The sequence below is a fragment of the Mirounga leonina genome, unplaced genomic scaffold (genome assembly GCF_011800145.1).
Source record: "Mirounga leonina isolate KUSES-001 unplaced genomic scaffold, KU_Mleo_1.0 Mir_170, whole genome shotgun sequence".
Taxonomy (NCBI): domain Eukaryota; kingdom Metazoa; phylum Chordata; class Mammalia; order Carnivora; family Phocidae; genus Mirounga; species Mirounga leonina.
In genome coordinates, this window is record NW_023270433.1 from 20,838,280 (window position 1) to 20,860,429 (window position 22,150).

The 22,150-nt window shown below is 37.1% G+C and overlaps 1 protein-coding gene across 10 annotated transcripts in view; it reads left to right on the forward strand.

The window, feature by feature from the left end:
• PTBP3 (polypyrimidine tract binding protein 3) overlaps positions 1-22,150 on the forward strand; it is a 124,422-nt gene that overhangs the window by 69,970 nt on the left and 32,302 nt on the right. For all 10 annotated transcript variants that reach the window (XM_035016055.1, XM_035016058.1, XM_035016053.1 and 7 more), the window contains 3 exons: positions 6,002-6,166; positions 15,591-15,701; positions 17,150-17,324. In XM_035016055.1, the coding sequence (XP_034871946.1) occupies positions 6,002-6,166; positions 15,591-15,701; positions 17,150-17,324 (451 nt within the window). The remainder of the gene's footprint in view (positions 1-6,001; positions 6,167-15,590; positions 15,702-17,149; positions 17,325-22,150) is intronic.

Consider the following 22,150-nt stretch of genomic DNA (forward strand, 5'->3'; position numbering starts at 1 on the left):
TGCCCCTCCCCCTGTTCCTTTTCTCTCTCTCTTTCTCAAATAAATGGATAAAATATTTTTAAGAAGATTAAAAAACATTTCTCATTTTTTCCCCTGACTTTTCTGTTGTCCTCAGTGGAGAGTATGCCTCAATTTTACTTTTTTAAATGTTTTGCCTAATTAAAAATTGAAACTACAGAGTTATTTATAAAATAAATCTGTCTCAGGGCGCTTGGGTGGCTCAGTCATTAAGCGTCTGCCTTCAGCTCAGGTCATGATCCCAGAGTCCCGGGATCGAGCCCCGCATCGGGCTCCCTGCTCCACGGGAAGCCTGCTTCTCCCTTTCCCACTCCGGCTTGTGTTCCCTCTCTCGCTGTGTCTCTCTCTGTCAAATAAATAAATAAAATCTTAAATAAAAAATAAATCTGTCTTCTTTTCAGATACTGTTTTCTCAGATTTTTATTGTCAAAAGCATTTCTTGCATGCCTGCGACTCAGAGACCTTTGTACTCAATGCTCTGTGAAGTACTAATGCAGAATATATTGAAAACTCTAGAATGATTAGGACAATATATACCATGCCTTCTTATATTTCTTCACTATGGTATCCCAAATTCCAAAGAGGAAGAGTGAAGGAAGAGGAACTATGAGAACAAGAATAGTACTAACTAGTAGCAGTAAGTATATATGTAGAATTGTTAATAAAAAGGATTGGTAGAAAGACTAATGGCATAATGAAGTCAGGTTCAGTTTACTTTTGGATATGCAGACTTACTTTTGTAAAGATTTAGTCATCCTAATCTAAGAGAAAAAAGAACCATTATTCCACTTAGAACCTCTCTATGATGACATCTTCCCCTAGACTTTCTAGAGCTGTGTTCAATATGGTAGCTGCCAGCTACATGTGGCTAAATTTAAATATATTTAAAAATGAAAATTGTGGGATGCTTGACTGTTTCAGTCAGAAAAGCATGTGACTCTTGATCTCAGGGTTGTGAGTTCAAGTCCCACATAAGATGTAAAGATTATTAAAAACAAATAAACTTTAAGAAAAAGAAAAAAATGTTAGTGCCTCAGTTGCACTTGGCACTTTTCAGGTGCTCACTAGCCACATGTGGCTAGTCACTATCATATTGGACAGTGTAGATATTGAACATTTCCATCATCACAGGAAACTCTGTTGGACAGCACTATTCGTTTATCTTCCATGTCTGTACTTAGCTTGTGTGTGTGTGTGTGTGTGTGTGTGTGAGAGAGAGAGAGAGAGAGAGACAGACAGACAGACAGACAGTTACTAATACTACTTTAATGTTCTTGTCTGCTAATTCTAACTTACGTATCAGTTCTGGGTCTTTTTATTTTTAATTGACCCCCCCCACCCTCATCTAATTATAAGCTCAAAGTGGAAGTTTGAATCCGTTTTCAAACTTGAGAGCAGTAGAACCCTTTATCCAAATAAACTCTTATGGAGGAGCCCAGTGTAAAATAGATGAAATAAACTGCTGAGTTTGAAGCAGGATTAGGATGCTCAGTTTTCCATAAACATGGTTGTTTTATAAAGCGCATAGTTTTAAAAAACAGCGGTATAAAATTTTCAAATAATTATTCATATACTGTTCTCAAAGATGATGATTCTTTGGAAACTGGATATTGGGCACTTTGTACATTACCTGATACATAAAAATCTATATGGCCTAAAAGTGCTGTTAAAAGGTATAAAAAAAGGAGGTGCCTGGTTGGCTCAGTCGGTTAAGCGTTTGTCTTCGGCTCAGGTCATGATTGCAGGGTCCTGGGATCAAGCCCCTCGTTGGCTCCTTGCTCAGTGGCGACTCTGCTTCTCCATCTGCCCCCCCACACACTTGCTTGTGTCCTAACGCTCGCTCTCTAATAAAATCTTTTAAAAAATTGTATATAAGTATGAAAGTGGAAGTTGTTAAACTGTTAAACATACAGAAAATAAAAGCTAGCCAATTTTCAGAATGATACTTGTTTTAATGTAATTTTTCGTAGTGTGATGTTGGAAAACTATTTAACTCAAATTAGAGATGATATAATAAAGTAAAAATTAAAATCATGAAAACAAAGCAAGAAATGTTAATTTAAAATAATGCAGAATACTGTGATCTTTAAAATTGGAAGTGAATACAATAAAAAAGTGTTGGGATTTATTTTTTGTTTGTTTTTTTGATTTTTCATTTTGTATCACAAGTGTTTGACTAATTATCACCATTCTTTTTTTTTTTTTTTTAAGATTTTATTTATTTATCTGAGACAGAATGAGAGAGACAGAGAGCACATGAGAGGGGGGAGGGTCAGAGGGAGAAGCAGGCTCCCTGCGGAGCAAGGAGCCCGATGCGGGACTTGATCCCGGGACTCCAGGATCATGACCTGAGCCAAAGGCAGTCGCTTAACCAACTGAGCCACCCAGGCGCCCCTAATTATCACCATTCTTAAGAAATGATGAGTAGGACCAAGAGATTGATGAAAAGTTGCATTTAATTTCATTAATCAGTAACCATGCTTTTTTCCCTTCAATTTTTCCTTCTTTCACCCACTTCATTTTCTAAATAATTGTTTTAATTTTTGAGATAGTCACAATTGGAAATACAAATTTTGATTACTTCAGGCATCTGTGAACCTCATCTGTCTTCATTGTGTAATACTTCAGTGTGCATTTCTTATAATCAAGGACATCCTCCAACACAATCAAAATATAGAGATCAAAATTGGGAAATTGACATTGATATATTATTTCCCTTCAGTCCTCAGTCCCCACTCAGGTTTTGCCCATCCTCTCAATAATGTTTGTTAGAGCAAAACATTTAGAATCACATGTTGTGTTTAGATGTCACATCTTTTAGTGTTTTTTTACTCTGAAACAGTTCCTCAGTTTCTCTTTGATTTTCATGACCTTGATTTGATACTTTTGATAATTATAGGCAACCCGTCCTCTTAAGATTTCCCTCAGTTTGAGTTTATCTGGTATTTCCTGGTGATTGCATTCAGTGAATATAGATTTGACAGGAACATAATAGAAGTAATGTTCTTTTTTGCATCCTATCAGGTGGCACATAATCTCAGTTTGCTGTATTACTGATGTTGTGCTCTTCAGTTCCTTGATTAGGCGCATGTTTGGCTTCTTCACTGTAAAGTTATGACCTAGGGGCAAAGAGGAGTATTTGGGGGGAAGGTAATTTAAGGCAGTGTAAATGTATTACTCCTTATCAACTGTCAATTTGTATCGGTATGGACTTAAGGTTTCTTATTTCATTTGATGGATTATTACTTGTTACAATCACTATTTTGATTCTCAAACTGTCCTATATTTGGCCAGTGGGAGCCCCTTCAGGCTCTCTCCTATGTCCTTTTGGCATGTTTCCATAATTCTTTGAATACTACTTTGCATTCTGATAAAAAAAAAAAAACTGGAACAAAAAAGTTACATACTCATTTTGTGCTTTCTTTGCTCCAGCTCTAGAACTAATCATTTTTTTAGGGCACCCTAGTTCCTTTTAGTGGAGCATGCTATTTAGAAACTTATCTGCTGAATGAAACCTTGCCATTTGCAACAACATGGATGGATCTAGAGGGTATTACACTAAGTGAAATAAGACAGACAGAGAAAGACAAATATATGATTTACTTATATGTGGACTCTAAAAAATAAGACAAATGAAAAACAAAAAACAGACTCTTAAATATAGAGAACAAACTAGTGGTTTCCCCAGGGGGCGTAGATGGGGGGGCTGGCAAAGTAGGTGAAGGGGATTAAGAAGTACAAAACTCCCAGTTATAAAATAAATAAGTCATGTAGATGAAAAGTACAGTATAGGGAGTACAGTCAATAATATTGTACTAGTGTTGTATGGTGGCAGATGGTGACTACACTTGTGGTAAGCATTGAGTAATACATAGAATTGTCAAATCACTATGTATACCTGAAACTAGTATAATATTGTATGTCAATTATACTTGAACAACAACAAAAATAATAAAAATTAAAAGAGTAGACCTGGGGCGCGTGGGTGCTTCAGTCAGCTAAGGGTCTGCCTTCGGCTCAGGTCATGATCCCAGGGTCCTGGGATCGAGCCCCATGTCTCCCAGCTCAGCGGAGAGCCTGCTTCTCCCTCTGCCTGCCGCTCCCCCTGCTTGTGCTGTTTCTCTCTGTCAGATAAATAAATAAAATCTTTTAAAGAAAGAAAGAGTAGCCCTTTCCAGGAGTCGGACGGAACTGGGGTTTAGAATTGTGTCTGAGACATTTTCAGATTTTCGTTAAGTACATTGTGTTCAAGTGCCACTGTTGACAGTCTTCTCTGTGGCTCCAAACAAATCATTTGACTTATCTCAGACTGTTTTCTCACCTAAAAATGGGGACAATAATAATATATACCTTGGGGCGCCTGGGACGCTCAGTCAGTTAATTGCCTGACTTGGACTCAGGTCATGGTCTTGGGGTCCTGGGATGGAGCCCCGCATCAGGCTCCCTGCTCAGCGGGGAGTCTGCTTCTCCCTCTCCCTCTGCCCATCCCCCTGCTCCTACTTTCTCTCTCTCTCTCTCTCTCAAATAAATAAATCTTAAAAAAAAAAAAAATAGTGCATACCTCATAAATTGTGAGAATTTTTTTTTTTTAAAGATTTATTTATTTGACACAGAGGGAGACAGCTAGAGAGGGAACACAAGCAGGGGGGAGCGGGAGAGGGAGAAGCAGGCTCCTGGCTGAGCAGGGAGCCGGATCCGGGGCTCGATCCCAGGACACTGGGATCATGACCTGAGCCGAAGGCCGACGCTTAACGACTGAGCCACCTAGGTGCCCTTGTTGTGAGAATTAAAGCGATATTTGTATAGTGAGTACTTAGAATGATGCCTGCACATAGTGTTCCATAAATATTTAATTATAAGTAAATGTTGTCTTGCTAAAAAAAAAGCTTGTCTGCCTGCCCCTGCTTGGGCTTTTTCTTACATCTCATGCCAGGCTGCCCCACCATTGAATTACCTCCTTACCCCATTCAGGCCCTCATGGACCTGCTCTTCACTCAGCTTGGACTGTCTTCACTATATTAGTCCACACTATGTGGACTATGTGTGGAATATGACTCTCTTTGAGCTCTGACACTCCGGCCCAGGCTATTCTCCTCTGGTTGTCTTTCTTACCCTTCTCCTATTCCTTAGGTTCTTATGTCTAGCAGTGAGCCACCCCCACACATAGACACCTTTCATACCTTGTTTGGGCTCAGGTTCCCCTTGCCAGGCAGCCCTACCACATAGATGTTCTCCTGACATTGCTCTGGCTCTGATGCTCATGCCAGGATGCCTTCCTATAGGGATACATTCCTGACCCCCTCTGAATCACCATAGCTCCTCTCTTCCATATTTGCGTCTATCATATGCCACCCAAAGGTTTTAGAACTCAATTGTTTAGGGAGGGAAAAGGAAGAGGGACTTGAGTGGTTTTTAAGTCATCTTTAATGTTACTTTCACATTTTTTTTTCTTAACGTCATTTCAAAATTAGGAAATAAAAGGGCTCCTGGTGGCTCAGTCAGTTGAGCGTTCAACTCTTATTTTGGCTCCGGTCATGATCTCATGGGTTGTGGGATCGAGCCCCACATCAGCTCTGTGCTCAGCACAGAGTCTGCTTGGGATTCTCTCTCTGCTCTCCCTCTGTCCGCATCCCACCCCCATTTGCACACACTCTCTCTCTCCCTCTCTCTCAAATAAATCTTTAAAAAAAATTAGGAAATAAAAATCATCTCCAGATTTTCCTCTCTTTTTGCCATGTGTTTTTTTTTTTTCATTTCTTCAAGTAAATTTAAGCACTTTCTTAAATATTGTGTCATTGTTATAAGACAGCAAGTCTTTTGAATCTTAACTGATTACAGATTTAGGATATGTGTATCTAGAGAAAGTAGATATGTATATTTTTATTTAACTATATTACTTCATAGTATTTTACATCAACTGATTTTTAGGATTCATGTAATGCTTTAATGTAACTAAAAGTTCTCATTTTGGATTGTTTTATAGAGAGCCCAAGCTGCACTGCAGGCTGTCAGTGCTGTCCCGTCGGGAAGTCTGGCCCTTCCTGGAGCTCCTACCAATGAAGGCACAATCCTACCTGGGCAGAGCCCTGTGCTCCGAATAATTATTGAAAACCTCTTTTACCCTGTTACTCTGGAAGTTCTTCATCAGGTAAAGTGGAATAATACTCTAAAGAGGTAAATGTGGGGTGCCTGGGTGGCTCAGTTGGTTAAGCGACTGCCTTCGGCTCAGGTCATGATCCTGGAGTCCCAGGATCGAGTCCCACATCAGGCTCCCTGCTTGGCGGGGAGTCTGCTTCTCCCCTGACCCTACCCCCCCTCATGCTCTCTCTCTCTCGCTCTCTCATTCTCTCTCTCTCTCAAATAAAATCTTAAAAAAAAAAAAAAAAAAAAAAGAGGCAAGTGTGACTCCCTTTAACTTTTGATGTTTTATTATCTTTAGTGTTTTTTTGGTTGGTGTATTTGTTTAAATAATAGTAATTTTTTAAAAAAACCTTCAACATCCTGTTTCATGTAAGAAATAGTATCAATTAGAGATAATTTTTTTTAAAAGACTTTATTTGAGAGAGAAGGAGAAGCAAACTCCCTGCTGAGCAGAGAGCCTGATGTGGGACTCAATCCCAGGACCCTAAGATCATGACCTAAGCATGAAAATGAACAAAGCATAGAATCCTATAAAAAACACTGGTAATAGTTATTCCTAGAAAGTAAAATCAATATAGAAAACAACTAATTTATTTCTGTTGACTCCTTACATATGAGTATTTTCATTTTAAAAACTCTGAAAGAAAGGTATGTGATAACTGCATATGTAAAATGGAAGTATCATATTAAATGCTGATTGATGGCCAACATAATTTTCATAGACTACCCATTAATATGTCCAAACTGTTATGGTAAAAGGCACTCCACCAAATCATGGCCTACTATGAATATATCGAATTTAAGAACTGGAAACTCACTTAGTTACATAATTTTGTAGTGAATAAAACAAACTCCAGTAACTGAGTAATTGAATATTGTAGAGACTAATTGAAGAGCCAGTTAGAACTCAAGCCTCCTAATATTAAGTCCAGTGTTTGTTTTGTATGCTTCTTATATTTTTAACTAATACTCCATATATATATATCCTCAAAATGTAGGGTTACTTGGTAATCTGTATGCATGAACGTTGGCATCTAGCCCAAAAACTGCAGTTAGTTTTTGTCCTCTTTTGCTACATATTGATTCCATTTCATTATATCCGTCAACCCATATATTAAAATGTTAAAACACTAAAACATGTTATTTTCATATTTATATCTCAATATATATTGCATAGCATGATACCAAGTCAGTCCAGAATCATTTAACTGTTTTCCAAACCTTTGGATTCGCACTACTAAGTGAAGAATCATCGGGGTGTATATGTGCACGTGTATTTAAGAATTGAATTGCATTCCATCCTAGTCTCACATTTTATCAGTAAGGAAACTGGGGTCTTTAAAAGTTAAGTTACTTTCCCACAGTCATTGTACTAATTGGCAATAAAGCTCATATATTTCCCAATACAGTTCCCGTGCTATGCATGTAAATATCAAAATACACCATTTATTAGGCCTACTGTGTTCCCTATGATAGCTTTTTGCAAGCCATTTTCTAAATATATGCATTTGTGAAGTGTGTCTTAAGGAAGGGCTTTAACAGGCCAATCCATAGCCACCCTCATTCCTTAAAAGTGTTTAGCAGTTGCTTAAGTGATTGGCTTCTTGGTTCTGGTAGATTTTCTTCTCTTGTTTATCCCAGAGTGTCACTGAACACTCTGTGATCCATCAGCAGTGTTTGTTTGCTTTTATAACCGTAATGTTGAAGCTACTGCTAACTTACCCTGTTTTACAAAAGGTGTTCTTGCACCTGTGGCTCAACATTGCCATCAAATAGCCTTAAACTTAGCTACCGTCATGTGGTCCTGTCCCATCATTCCAGTTATCATTTCCCTGGGAGCAGTAACAAACCTTGTTTCTCTCCTAAAAGATCATGGGGTCCTTCAGGGTGAAGAGGAGTGATTCTGAGCGTCCTCAATAGTAACCATGGGGGTAGGACTCTCAGACTTGCAGTTACTGCACTCCATTGTTAAATCCTTCCCATTGCTGGTGGAATAAAACCAAAGTCCTTACCAAGGCCCTTCAGTTTCCCACATGCAGACCTCTCCCCATCTCTTTAACCTCATTTCCTAATACTCTTCTGCTTATTTAGCCCCTGGCTTTTCTGGCCCTTTGACCGTTTCCCCTCTCCCCAGTTAATTCCTGTCTTAGTCCATTTCTGTTTCTTAGGCCTGGAGCACTCTTCACTGAGATAGTCACTTAGTTGAATCTACATCAGTCAGTTTTCAGGTCAAATTTACCTCCTCAGTCTTTCTCTAATTACATTAAGCCCTCTCCTCCGGCACTGTGTATCATTAGCCAACTAAAATGTAGAATAGCATAATGATTAAGGATACAAGGTCTGGAGCTGGTGTTGAGTCCTGGCTCTATCACTTACTATCTCTATAACCCTGGGCAAGTAACTTACCCTCTCTGTATCTTTTTCTTGTATACATTTAAAGCCCCTAGAGACGTGTACATATTAAGGTATATATTAGAAAGGTACATATTAAGTGCTCAAGAAATGTTAGCTGTAATTATCAGATGCTAGGTAATTGCATTGTAATAAACTGATCATTGCTCTTATCTGGTACGTAAGATATAATTTCATAGGTAATAGCATAAAATGTGATGAATATTGTGATGGAGGAATACATGGAAGTGTGGCTTTGGTTGCTTCTATTATAATTAATTAGCAGATTATTTTATACTTTTTGCTGAAGAATTAGCATTAGCTTCACTGTTCTCTAACATTTATTGAAGCTAGTGTTTTTTCTTTAGCTCTTGGTAAGGGGATTGAGTGACTGAAATGGGAGCGGTGCTATTTCAGATGGGGAAAGTGAAGGGAGCTTTTCAATATGGCATTTGAGCAGAGGCTTGAAGTATGTGAGGATATAAGTTATGTGTACATGTGGTAGAATAATGATCTAGTTAGAAAGAACAGGAGGAACAGGAGGTGCAAAGTCCCTAAAGTGGAAGTATGCTTAATGTGTTGAAATATCAGAAATGAGTCTATGTCATTGTAGTGTAAAAAGTAGGAAAGCCATAAATGGTAAGAGTCAGAGAAGGGGTTAGGATCCAGCTGATGGGAAGCTATTAGAGGATTTTGAGTAAAGGAGTAAAATGATAGATTTATGTCTCAATGGAATCACTCTTGTTGCTATGTTAAGAATAAACTGTAGGCATAAGTGGACAATCTTGGCATAGTCCAGATGAGAGCTGGTGGTGAGACCCAAATGAGGATGTGGTCACAGGAAGTGATGATTATGGATGTATTTGGAAGAATTTGCTGATGGGTTGAGTAGATGTGGATTATGAAGAAAAAGAGGAGTAATTAAGAATGCCTTCCAAATTTTGGGTGTGAGCCTCTGGTAAAATATAGCGATCTTGTACTAAGACAGTGAAGACTGAATGAAGGGGCAAAAAGATTTGGGGCAGGGGTGGGAGGCAGTGTTTTGGATGTTAAGTTTTCTATTAGGCATCCAAGTGGCAGATGTTGAATAGACAGTTGGGAAATAAGTCTGGATTGCGTATAAGAATTCAGGGCTAGAGATTTGGTTATCATCAGCATACGGGTAGTAATTAAAACCATTGGATTAGATGGCATCACCTATGGAGTATTTGTAGCTAAAGAAGGCAAATATTTATCGACTGATCCATAATGTAAATTCAACCCTGCATACTAAAAAATTTCTTTGTGCACTGAAATAGTTCAAAACAATGTTCTCATATAATCCATTACTTCCAAGTACTGTTATTTATGGGGGTCTTTTGTGAATGTCCAGTAGATGAATGTCTTTGGGATAAAGGACTGATCTTTTTGAATTGCAGAGCAAAGAAAAATAACTTGCAGAAAGCAATTATTATGATACTAAAAGAGTCAGTGCTAGCAATAGAAAATTCTGGTTCTTAAGTCTTACTGTTTTGTTGGGTACAAGAACTGTTTTAAGCAAATTATGGCCAAAACACTTTTTACAATGAATACAAATGAACTTTTTCAGTTTCTGGTAAGTGCTACATTTATAAAAATCACCATGAAGATTAATTTTACCTGACTTTGATCTTTAGTATTCTCTTCATCCCATTTTAAAGTTTGAAAAGATTAAAATGCATAGGAGACATCAAGAGTTGAGTCTGTGTGTTTGTTTATGTTAATGACAGCAAAATAAATATATTAGGGAAATAGAGTCAAAGAGTCAAATTATTGTGATCAATACTAATAAATCCATGTATATTAAACTTTCTGGAATGTTAATCTTATGAGACCAAATTTGTTTAAAATTTAGTATTTTGGTAATAATTAAAAGATGTTAAAAATCACACTTGAGGCATTAGCCTGGATTCCCTGATGTTGGTCCTCACTTACTTTATTCAAAAGTATCAGATTGATCTTTGTAGTTCCTCTCTCAGCAAATACAATCCAGGGGACTCTAGATAACTAACTCTCTATGCTTACCCAGTTCAGTCCATTTATATTCTGTTAGCACATTCAGTTAAAAATCACCCAGCCAAACAGCAGTCAGTGAGGATGTACATCACAGTGATGTTCAAGTTAAATGAGACAAAGAATGTAAACATTAATAAAATCTGAAAGTTGGGTGAAAATTAACTAGGCTCTATGCATGATTTAGTGTAAAATTATTCCAAATTTGGGAAAAAATTATATGATTTTACTATTTCATTAATGAGATATTTTACATCAAAAATGTTTATTTTTTTAAGATTTTATTTGTCAGAGAGAGAGAGAACACAAGCAGGGGAAGCAGCAGGCAGAGGGAGAAGCAGACTCCCTGCTGAGGAAGGAGCCCAATACGGGGCTCGATCACAGGACCCTGGGATTATGACCTGAGCTGAAGGCAGATGCTTAACCAGCTGAGCCACCCAGGCATCCCAATGTTTATTGTTTTTAAAAAAACTGCATGTTGCCATAATTCTCCAATCAGATCTGAGTGTAATTCTTTACCAGTTAATAATAAGCATTTACAGCCTATTTATATGCCAAGAATTGTACTCAGTGATTAAGACTAGGTGTATACCTTCAAGGAGCTTTCAGTCTAATTAAAGAAGACAGATAGTAAACAAATGTATAGTACAATGTAAGTAAAACAAAATAAACATTTATATACGAGACCAAGAAGGGAGTAATATTCAGGAAAGAGAATTAACTCTTGTTGATGTTTGGGTGAGGCAGAGAATTTTACGGTGGCATTACTTTTGAGCTGAGTTTTGGAAAAGATAAATGAAAATATACTAGGGTAGGCACAGAGTTCTAAGAAAAGGGAACACCCACATGTGTAGGCTTAGAAGTTTGAAACCACTTGGTATATTTAGTCATGTTATTGGTGTAATAGACAACTGCATGTTATTGGTGTAAATGGTGTGATATAAAATATCAGGAAATGTGGTTAGAGAGGTACACTAGGGCAGAATTATATATGATATAATCTTGTACTTTAGAATACTACCTGTGGCTGCAGTAAAAAGTCTATTACTAATCCTTTAGCCAACACTCAGTTGATGCACGTACAATATTTAGACTGGGGTGTGTGTGTGTGTGTGTGTGTGACCATAGTATCACCAAAGGTGGAAATGAAGAAAATACAAGACCTTTTCCCAAGAATGCTTATGTCTTGAAGAAAGATACAACATAAAATCTATATTGTTTGACATCAGCTGAGAAGAAGGCAAATTTGGTATTCCTTTTTTTTTTAAGATTTTATTTATTTATTTGAGAGAGAGAAAGACAGCATGAGTGGCAGGGGGCAGAGAAGCAGACTCCCCACTGAGCAGGGAACCGACCACTGGGCTTGATCAGGACCCCAAGATCATGTCCTGAGCTGACGGCAGACACTTAACTGATTGAACCACCCAGGCGTCCCAATTAAAAAGGGAGGACCATGGGGCACCTGGGTGGCTCAGTCGTTAAGCCTCTGCCTTCGGCTCAGGTCATGATCCCAGGGTCCTGGGATCGAGCCCCACATTGGGCTCCCTGCTCGGCGGAGAGCCTGCTTCTCCCTCTCCCACTCCCCCTGCTTGTGTTCCCTCTCTCGCTGTGTCTCTCTCTGTCAAATAAATAAATAAAATCTTTAAAAAAAAAAAAAGGGAGGACCATTTGGCTCTTAAGGGCACTCATAGATAGTATTTGATAATAGCAATTTGGTATTCTTTTATAAATTCTAAGAATATTATCTAGGACACATACAAGTGTACTGAGGAAATGCCTGTTACAGGACCAAAATTTTCATTAAAAATACAAAACCAAATTCCTTATGTTTTTCAAAATAGCTAAATGAGAGAGATAAGATCCCAAAGTTCTAAATATGAACATAATTAAATTAGCTACATTTTTAAAGAATTTCAATAAAGAACCCCAAGACTATCTAATTTTACATAATAACATTTTTTTGGTTAGCCCTTCTAAGACAAATTGGTTCCACAAATCTTGTTGAATGCTGTTATCTCCTCTAAGAAGTGTCTGACTCTGAGCTGATAATATGTTAAAGAATATTTTGCCAAAAAATAGTATGTGGACTTTAGGATAGTTTTTATTTTATTTATTTAATTTTGAGGAGTTTAAAATACATATAAATTTTACCATTTTAACCACTTTTAAGTGTGTGGTTCAGTGACATTAAGTACACTCACATTGTTTTGCAATTATCACCAAACATATCTCCAGAAATGTTTTTATCTTCTTAAACTGAAACCCATTAAAGAATAATTCCCCATTCCCCCTTTCTCAGCCCCTGGTAACTACGATTCTACTTGCTGTCTCTGTGAATTTGACTGTTATAGATTACTCATATAAGTGGAATCATGCATAATTTGTTATTTTGTGACTGGCATATTTCACTTAAATGTCTTCAGGGTTCATCTATGTTGTAGCATGTGTTAGAATGTCCCTCCTTTTAAAGGCTGAATAATATTCCATTGTATGTATTTACCACATTTTTGTAGTTGGACATTTAGGCTGCTTCCATCTTTTGCAAATAAGGCTGTTGTGAACATGGATGTACAGATAGCTCTTTGAGTCCCTGCTTTCAGTTCTTTAGGGTTTATACTCAGAAATGGAATTGTTGAATCATATGGTAATTGTATTTTTTATTTCTCTGAAGCACCACCATGCTATTTTCCATAGCAGCTACACCATTTTACATTCCCACCAACAGTGCACAAGGGTTCTGTTTTCTCCATACCCTCCCCAACACTTGATATGTCTCATCCCTTTCCTTTTATTTTTATTCATAACACTTTTTTATGATGAGACATCATGTTATTTATTACTGATGTTTTTTGTTTGTGTTTGTTTTTGATAATAGCTGTCCTAATGGGTGTGAAGTGGTATCTCATTGAGTTCCTATTTGCATTTCCCTAATGATTAGTGATGTTGAGGATCTTTTCATGTGTTTATTGGCTATTTAAGTCCTTTGCTGATTTTTATATTGGATTATTTTTGTTGCTAAATTATAGGAGTCTGTACATTCTGGGTTTTAATCCCTTATCGGGTGTATGATTTATAGATACTATCTCCCGTTTTGTGGACTGCTGTTTTGCTCTGTATCTGATAGTGTCTTTTGAGCACAAAAGTTTTACATTTTGATGAAGTAGAATTTACCTATTTTTTCTTTTTGTTTCCTGTGCTTTAGGGTAATTATTATTTTTTAAAGATCTTATTTATTCATTCATTCATTCATTCATGTATCAATGAATGAGAGAGGGAGTCCAAAGCAAACTCCCCACTGACCCATTGAGTGCAGAGCCCCATGCGGGACTTGAGCCACCATCAAGAGTCGCACGCTCAACTGACTCAGCCACCCAGGCACCCATAGGGTATTTATTATTGATCACTCTTTGTGATAAATACAAGGGAGGACCATTTGGCTATTAAGGACACTCATAGATAGTATTTGATAATAGCAAATTCTTTTTTTTTTTTTTTGAAGATTTTATTTATTTATTCAACAGAGAGAGACACAGCGAGAGAGGGAACACAAGCAGGGGGAGTGGGAGAGGAAGAAGCAGGCTTCCCGCCGAGCAGGGAGCCCGATGCGGGGCTCGATCCCAGGACCCTGGGATCATGACCTGAGCCGAAGGCAGACGCTTAACGACTGAGCCACCCAGGCGCCCCAATAATAGCAAATTCTTAACCAGCATAGGGAATACTTACCTTTTTATTTTTAGAAGTAGAAGGACAGATTTCTGGCTTAGGAAGATCCAAATTTAAGTTGGGATGTCAGGGGAAAACAAAGTGCATTGTAGTAACCCTGGCCAGGAACCTTTGTGGTGGTAGAATAGAGGAAGTATTTTAAGAGCATTGGTAGCCAGGGATCTGTCAGGAAATCTTCCCCACACTCTGTGTATTCCTCTTTTCCAAAGACACTTCAGAGAGGCCTTCTTTGACCATTCTTGCACCTTCCCAACTTGCATTCCAATTCACTCTCATGCCTTTTCCTTTTATTTTTATTCATAACACTTTTTTATGATGAGACATTATGTTGTTTATTTATGGTCTATCCTTTCTCAGGGCAGAGACTCTTGTTATTCACCGCTGATTTCCCAGGGCTTAGAACAGTGCTCTATGAATATTGAATGAATTAATAGAGCAGCCTCTAGAGGAACATTTTGAGTTTCTCTGCCTATAAAAATCTCGAGAAATAGATGCTGATTCTCAAGGTGAAATAGTTGATCCATAGGACTCTTCCACTTTATTTGTACGCTTTGTAACACCATTATCTCATAACACTAATTAATTCCTATTGTAGTATCATGTTTTTAGTACTGTGCCATTTATGACAGACTGTAAAATAGGTTAAATACTTGAGTGCCTGTTGTCAGGCACTTGTGTCAGGCACTGTTGTTTTTTTTTTAAAGATTTTATTTATTTATTTGAGACAGAGAGAATGAGAGACAGAGAGCATGAGAGGGAGGAGGGTCAGAGGGAGAAGCAGACTCCCTGCCGAGCAGGGAGCCCGATGCGGGACTCGATCCCGGGACTCCAGGATCATGACCTGAGCCGAAGGCAGTCGCTTAACCAACTGAGCCACCCAGGCGCCCATGTCAGGCACTGTTTTAAGCCATGCATGGTTGTAAGTCATTTTTGTACCAACAGTTTTTTTGTTTGTTTAAGATTTTATTTATGTATTTGTCAGAGAGAGCGAGTGGGCACAACAGGGGGAGCGGCAGACAGAGGGAGAGGGAGACTCCCTGATGAGCAAGGAGCCCGGTGCGGGGCTCCATCCCAGGACCCTGTGATCTTGACCTGAGCCGAAGGCAGATGCTTAACCAGCTGAGCCACCCAGGAGTCCCTGTCCCAACAGTTTTAATAGAGGAAATTATTTTCATTTAAAAATGGAATTCATGAATCGAGTTGTATTTATAAAGGTACATTAGCCAACTTTTCCCTTAGATTTAACCTGATTTCCTTAGATTTAACCTAATGTGAACTTTTTCCAGATATTTTCCAAATTTGGCACAGTCTTGAAGATTATCACCTTTACAAAGAATAATCAGTTTCAAGCCTTGCTTCAGTATGCTGACCCAGTGAATGCACATTATGCCAAAATGGTAATTATGATCTTTTTTCATTTTTCATTTGTTAATCAGTCACTTCAGTGATACCAAAGAATGCCATCATGTCTTCTCCCTTGTTGCAGTTCATTATGTTTTTAATTATAGTATACATAATATAAAATTTACTGTTTTTAAATGCACTGTTCCATATGCTTTTTAAAATAGTAAGCTAAAAATTACTTTCTTCATATGAAATGGTTTCAGATCATTTATCACTTCTCAGATCCTTGGCTCTCATTTCTGTCATATTTAAAGTCTAGAGTGGAGCACAGTATTCCTGATAAAATCTGACTAATAAAGTAGAATTACCTTTGTCTTTGTGTCTTCATTTTCTTCTATTAAATTAGCCCAAAGATTGGTTGATTTCACTATTTTTGTAACCATATTACTATTGAATTTTGTTGAGCTCTGAATTAGTGAAGATACTACATTTTAGGAAGTTTGCTGCTATTGGTTTATATTGTCTTTTTTTTTTTTTTTTAAGTACACGAGTGCTTGACTTTTGACAAGATATAAAATTTCATATTCAATTTGGTTATGTTTGACCCATGTCCTACTGAGATCTATTCCTAACCCTAATTCTGTCTTGTATCAGTATCTGAATTATTTCTAGTTTCTTTTCAAAGATAGGGACTAAGGTTTTTAGTAGTTTTATGTACACTGTCTACCTCTTGATTAGGAATATAGACTTTATATTTGCTGGTACCCTTTGCCTGTATATATTATTTTATACCATTATGATGTACTCATCAGTAACTGTTATTGAAAGTGTTTTTTGTATATTTGCATTTTCTTATGTGTTTTGATTTCTGATTTCTGTTTTTACAAATTTGAGCATTTGTGGAAGTCAGGTGGTTGATAAATTTTCATTATTGTGAAGGGAGGGATTGCTGATCTTTGGTCTTGTATCAGAACTGACTACAAAATTTCCCTCAGATTATTATTCAAACTATTATAAAATAAATTTACAAGAGGAAAAAAACACGAGATAGAAACTTCAGATGTTGTGATTCTAACAAATTCCCTTTACAAAGGCTTTATTTCATCTTAACCTATATAAAGTATATTAAAAAATTAAGATGAAATATAAAATCACATCATCTTTAAACATTTGTTGTGGACAAAATAATCATAATGATAGCTAGTACGATGCTCAATAATGTATGATATTTTCCCAAGCTTTTACATTTCTCTTCTTTCATTTGATCTTACCACAGACAAGATAGGGATTATTATAACATTGTGAAAAACTGAGATTTTCTTTTTCTTTCTCTCACGTTCACATAGTGAATGACAGAGGTAAAAGTAAACACAGGTCTTTGGCTTTTAGTCCATTGCTCTCTGCTTTACACTTAATTGCCACTCTGTGTCAAAGTAGAGACTACTTGATTTATCAGTGTTGTTGTCCTGCAAAACATCAGTCCCTTTCTTACATGCTTTAGGCTCTGGATGGCCAGAATATCTATAATGCATGCTGCACTCTGCGTATTGACTTCTCCAAGCTCACCAGCCTTAATGTGAAATATAATAATGACAAAAGCAGAGACTTCACTCGTTTAGACCTTCCTACTGGTGATGGACAGCCATCCCTTGAACCCCCTATGGCTGCTGCTTTTGGTGAGTAGTTCCATTTTGGGTACAAAGCAAGTTTTCTGAAGTTACAAGTTTATTAATCCATGTATATCATCCTTTTTCTTCTTGGATTCTCTCAGAATTTCTAAAGGAAAGAAAAAAGTCTTAGAACAGATTCTGTCCATTAATTAAATCTTAATATTAGTAGATTCTATTAGTTGGCCAAACAAATGAATATCTAAAATTGAGTTAAAAATTTATTTTCTAGCATTAATCTTACACATTCTTTTATAAGCCATACAACCATTTGCTTCAAATTAATAGTCTTACATATTAACATTGCTTTGAATGTGTTGATTTATAGCCACAGAATATTGATGTACGTGCTCTTGAGAGAAATACTTTTTTCAAGTAGTGGTATTTTAAAACAAGGGCCTAAATTAGTACCCTTTATGTAAATGGCATAATTCCATAGAAATCCTCTTCTACTCAAACAGGAGGATTTATTTTATTTTGTTTGGTTTTTTAAATATCAGAACTCCTGTCTACCTTAAATTTGTGTGAAATTGCATTTTTTCATTAATAAAAATACAGCCTTCTGAATTGTCTCTGCAAATACTGCTTTGAAGAGCTTTTTTCTTTTATTTAAAATTAGTTATCAGTATATTTATACTTTTAAGACAAAAAAGGAAGAAGCAGTGGATGGCTCAGTTGGATATATCATTAGGTTAATGTATGATACTTTTTGGTTTTGCAACCCTCAAAAGTGTGGTTTATTATCTAGATAAAGTATTGCATTTTATTACCCATTGTGATTGGTTTCCCTTTCCCAAATGACACCATGAAATACTGCTTATTGAGACCTTAAGTGGTATTTAGTCCATCTTAATTTTATAGGTGAGAAAAAGGAATCCTTCACCGAATGTCCAGAATTTTCTGGAAAATAGTTTGTAACTTTATTTTCAAGTAAACACTTTTTGTTATTTATAACTGGAAAAGCCAGGTGACTAGTTCAGTTTATGTTCCTGCATTGTTAAAGTTTTTGTCTTGGTCTAACCAAATTTTTGTGTTATAATATTTGTTACCAGCCTTTACTTAGCATGTCCAATTTGGCAGAGCCGAAAGGTCTTTGTAATCACAATTTCAGTAATACATGATAGTAATTGAGGCTGTCATTTAAGTTTACCAAAACTTGGCTATCAAATGCAGAACTGGACTTATTCCAGTAATTGAATATATACTGTTGATGTAATTAATGTCATACACGGTGGGGGGAGGAGGTTTTAAAAATATGTTCAAGAATTTTGGTTTCTGAATATAAAATATCAGAATATTAACATCCTTTTTTATTATTTTAATCTCGTTGCAAAGTAATGTCTACATCTTAAGATAACTCATTCATCAACAGAGAATAGTAATACTTTTTTGAGTATTATGTGAATGTTTACTCTGCTTCTCACTAATATTTGACATGGTTCACTATTCCCTTCTTTTTTTCTCTTGGCTTCTGCAGTACCACTCTCCTGACTTTTTCCTACCTCATTATCTGTTTTTTTTTTTTTTTTAAAGGTTCTTTACAGCTCCTAGGGTTAAGTTGTAAGCACTGTCTGTTTTTAGTGATATACATTATACCGTTAGAAAAGCTTCTAAAATATGCAAATATATTTCTTAACACCCATGTAGTTATCACCCAGGTTAAGAAATAATATATTTATACATCCTGAAGAAGTGCTCTTTGTATGTTCCCTCCCTCCCTGCCCCAAGATGATCAGTCTAAAGTGATGGTAATCACTTTTGCTTTTCTGCTTTTTCCTTGTGTTTTTCTTACCATGCATTATGCAGCCTTAAGTGCTAATTTAAACATTTTTTCTTCCTTTATTTAGAATTTTATGTAAATGGCATCATGCTCTTCATCTTTTGTGACTTGTGATTCATCCATATTTATATATGTGGCTATTGCTTATTCATTCTCAGTACTGTCAAGTGGATAGATACCCATTGGATGAATATACCACAGTTTGTTTATCCATTCCTCTGTTGATAGACATTTGGGTTGTTTTAGCTTGAGGCTATTATGGACAATGATGCTATGAGATTTTCTTGATCACCCATGAGGTTGAACATGTTTTTATTTATAGGCCATTCTCCCTTACGAATTTTCTCTAACTTTGTTGCCATTTTTTTGTGTTTGGTTTCTTGTTTTCTTTTTGTGGGAATTTTTTTTTTATTTTAAGATTTTATTTATTTATTTGACGGAGAGACACAGTGAGAGAGAGAACACAAGCAGGGGGAGCGGGAGTGGGAGAAGCATGCTTCTTGCCAAGCAGGGAGCCCGATGTGGGGCTCGATCCCAGGACCCTGGGATCATGACCTGAGCCGAGGGCAGACGCTTAACGACTGAGTCACCCAGGTGCCCCAATTTTTTTTTTCTTAGATTTTATTTATTTATTTGACAGAGAGAGACACAGCGAGAGAGGGAACACAAGCAGGGGGGGTGGGAGAGGGAAAAGCAGGCTTCCCGCTGAGCAGGAAGCCCAGTGTGGGGCTTGATCCCAGGACCCCGTGATTATGACCTGAGCCGAAGGCAGACACTTAACACCTGAGCCACCCAGGTGCCCGGGAATTTTTAAATATATATCCTACCTACTAGTCCTTTGTTGGTTATATGTGTTGCAAATAGTTTCTTCCATTTTTTGGCTTACTGGTTTATTCTTGTCATGGTATTTTTATTTAGTCATATTTGTTTGCCATTTCCTTTATATTTGTGTTTTTTATGTCTTGCTTAAGAAATCCTTTGTTACCAACCATAAGAAATTCTTAATCATAGGAAACAAACAGAGGGTTGCTGGAGGGGAGCGGGGTGGGGGGATGGGGTAACTGGCTGATGGACATTAAAGAGGGCACGTGATGTAATGAGCACTGAGTGTTATATAAGAATGATGAATCACTGACCTCTGCCTCTGAAACCAGTAATACATTACATGTTAATTAAAAAATATTAAGTTTTTTTTTTAAAGTTGAAGTTAGTACATTAGGAACAAGAAAGGTTATAAAAAGGGATAGACACTTACGTATTATTTAATATGCCAAATCACTGCTGAATTCAGAGAAAGGCCTATACATTAAACAAAATCATTAGCTGTTAGCATAGGCCATTGAGCTACAAAGCCAAGGAAAATGTATTTAGTTTAGAAGCCAGAGTTTAGTACCACTGCTTGATAGGGGTTGGGAAGCTGTTACAAATTACCAAGAAACCCACTTTTGCAGGTGACCTGAAAAAATGTGGACTTTTTTCCCCCAAAAGGATCTAGGTCTGCTTTTAGTAACCTTGAAAACTGTGTTTGGAACTGAATTAATGAATTCAGTTCAAGACTGAATGAATGAGGGGCGCCTGGGTGGCTCAGTCATTAAGCGCTCCCTTCGGCTCAGGTCATGATCCCAGGGTCTTGGGGTCAAGCCCCGCATCGGGCTCCCTGCTCAGCGGGAAGCCTGCTTCTCCCTCTCCCACCCCCCCTGCTTGTGTTCCCTCTCTCGCTGTGTCTCTCTCTGTCAAAAAATAAATAAAATTATTAAAAAAAAAAAGAATGAATGAATCAGTGACTAAAACCAAGGTTTTTTTTCTTTATCATTATTTTCATTGTTCGGTAGACACAGATTAATGAACTGTAGCTTCATCATTTAACTGGCTGTGTGACTTTGAGCAAGTTGTGGAACCTCTTGGATATCCCAGTTTCTGCATTGGTAAAATGCTGATAATAAAGAAATGTATCTCCTGGGGCGCCTGGGTGGCTCAGTCGTTAAGCGCCTGCCTTCGGCTCAGGTCGTGATGCCAGGGTCCTGGGGTCAAGCCCCGCATTGGGCTTCCTGCTCAGAGCAGAGAGCCTGCTTCTCCTGCTGCCTCCTGCTCCCCCTACTTGTGCTCTCGCTTTCTCTCTCTAGTGCTCTTTCTCTCCCAAATAAACAAAATCTTAAAAAAAGAAAAGTGTCTCCAAAAAAAAAGAAGAAAAAGAAATCCTTTGTTACCCTGACAAAGATATATACTTATATTCTAAAGTTTATAGTATTTTAGTAATTCTGTTTTGAAATAATTTCAGTTGCAAGAATAGTACAAAGAATTCCCTTATAACCAGAATTATCCAGATTCCTTAATTCACATCATCTCATATTTACTTCATTATCTCTCTGATTATATTGAGGGGGTGGGTAGTTATTTTTTCTTTTTCCCCTGAATATTGGAGAGTAAGTTGCAGGCACGATGCCTCTTTACAAAAACTCAGTGTGTATTTTCTAAGAACAAGGATGTTCTTACCTAAACACAGTTCAGTTAATCAAAATCAGGAAATTAGCATTCATACAATACCATTATCTAATCCATAGACCTTTTAAAAATTTCACCTGTTGCAAAAGTGGTAATGTTCTTTATAAGAGAATGTTTTCTGGTAAAGATCCAAACCAGTATCAGGTTAATTTATTTGGCATGTCTCTTTAGAGTCCTTTAATTTGGAACATTTCCTCATTCTTTGTCCTTTGTGATCTTTGCATTTATGAAGATTTCAGGTTGGGTATTTCAGAATGTCTCTCAATTTGAGTGTCTGGTGTTTTAGCTTAAACAGTGTTGCCTTTTTGTCAGTTGATAAATCAGGAGACACATGATGTCAGTATATCCATTTCCTGGTGATACTAACTTTGATCACTTAATTAAGGTGGTTTCTGCCAAGTTTCTTCCCAGTACAATTACTGTTTTTCTCTGTTACTAATTTATAGGGTGATACATTGAGACTATATAAATGGACTATTCTTCATCACTTTTCACTCTTTAATTTTATCATCCATTGCCAAAATTTGTTGTTAAACTGTGATGGCTACCTTAT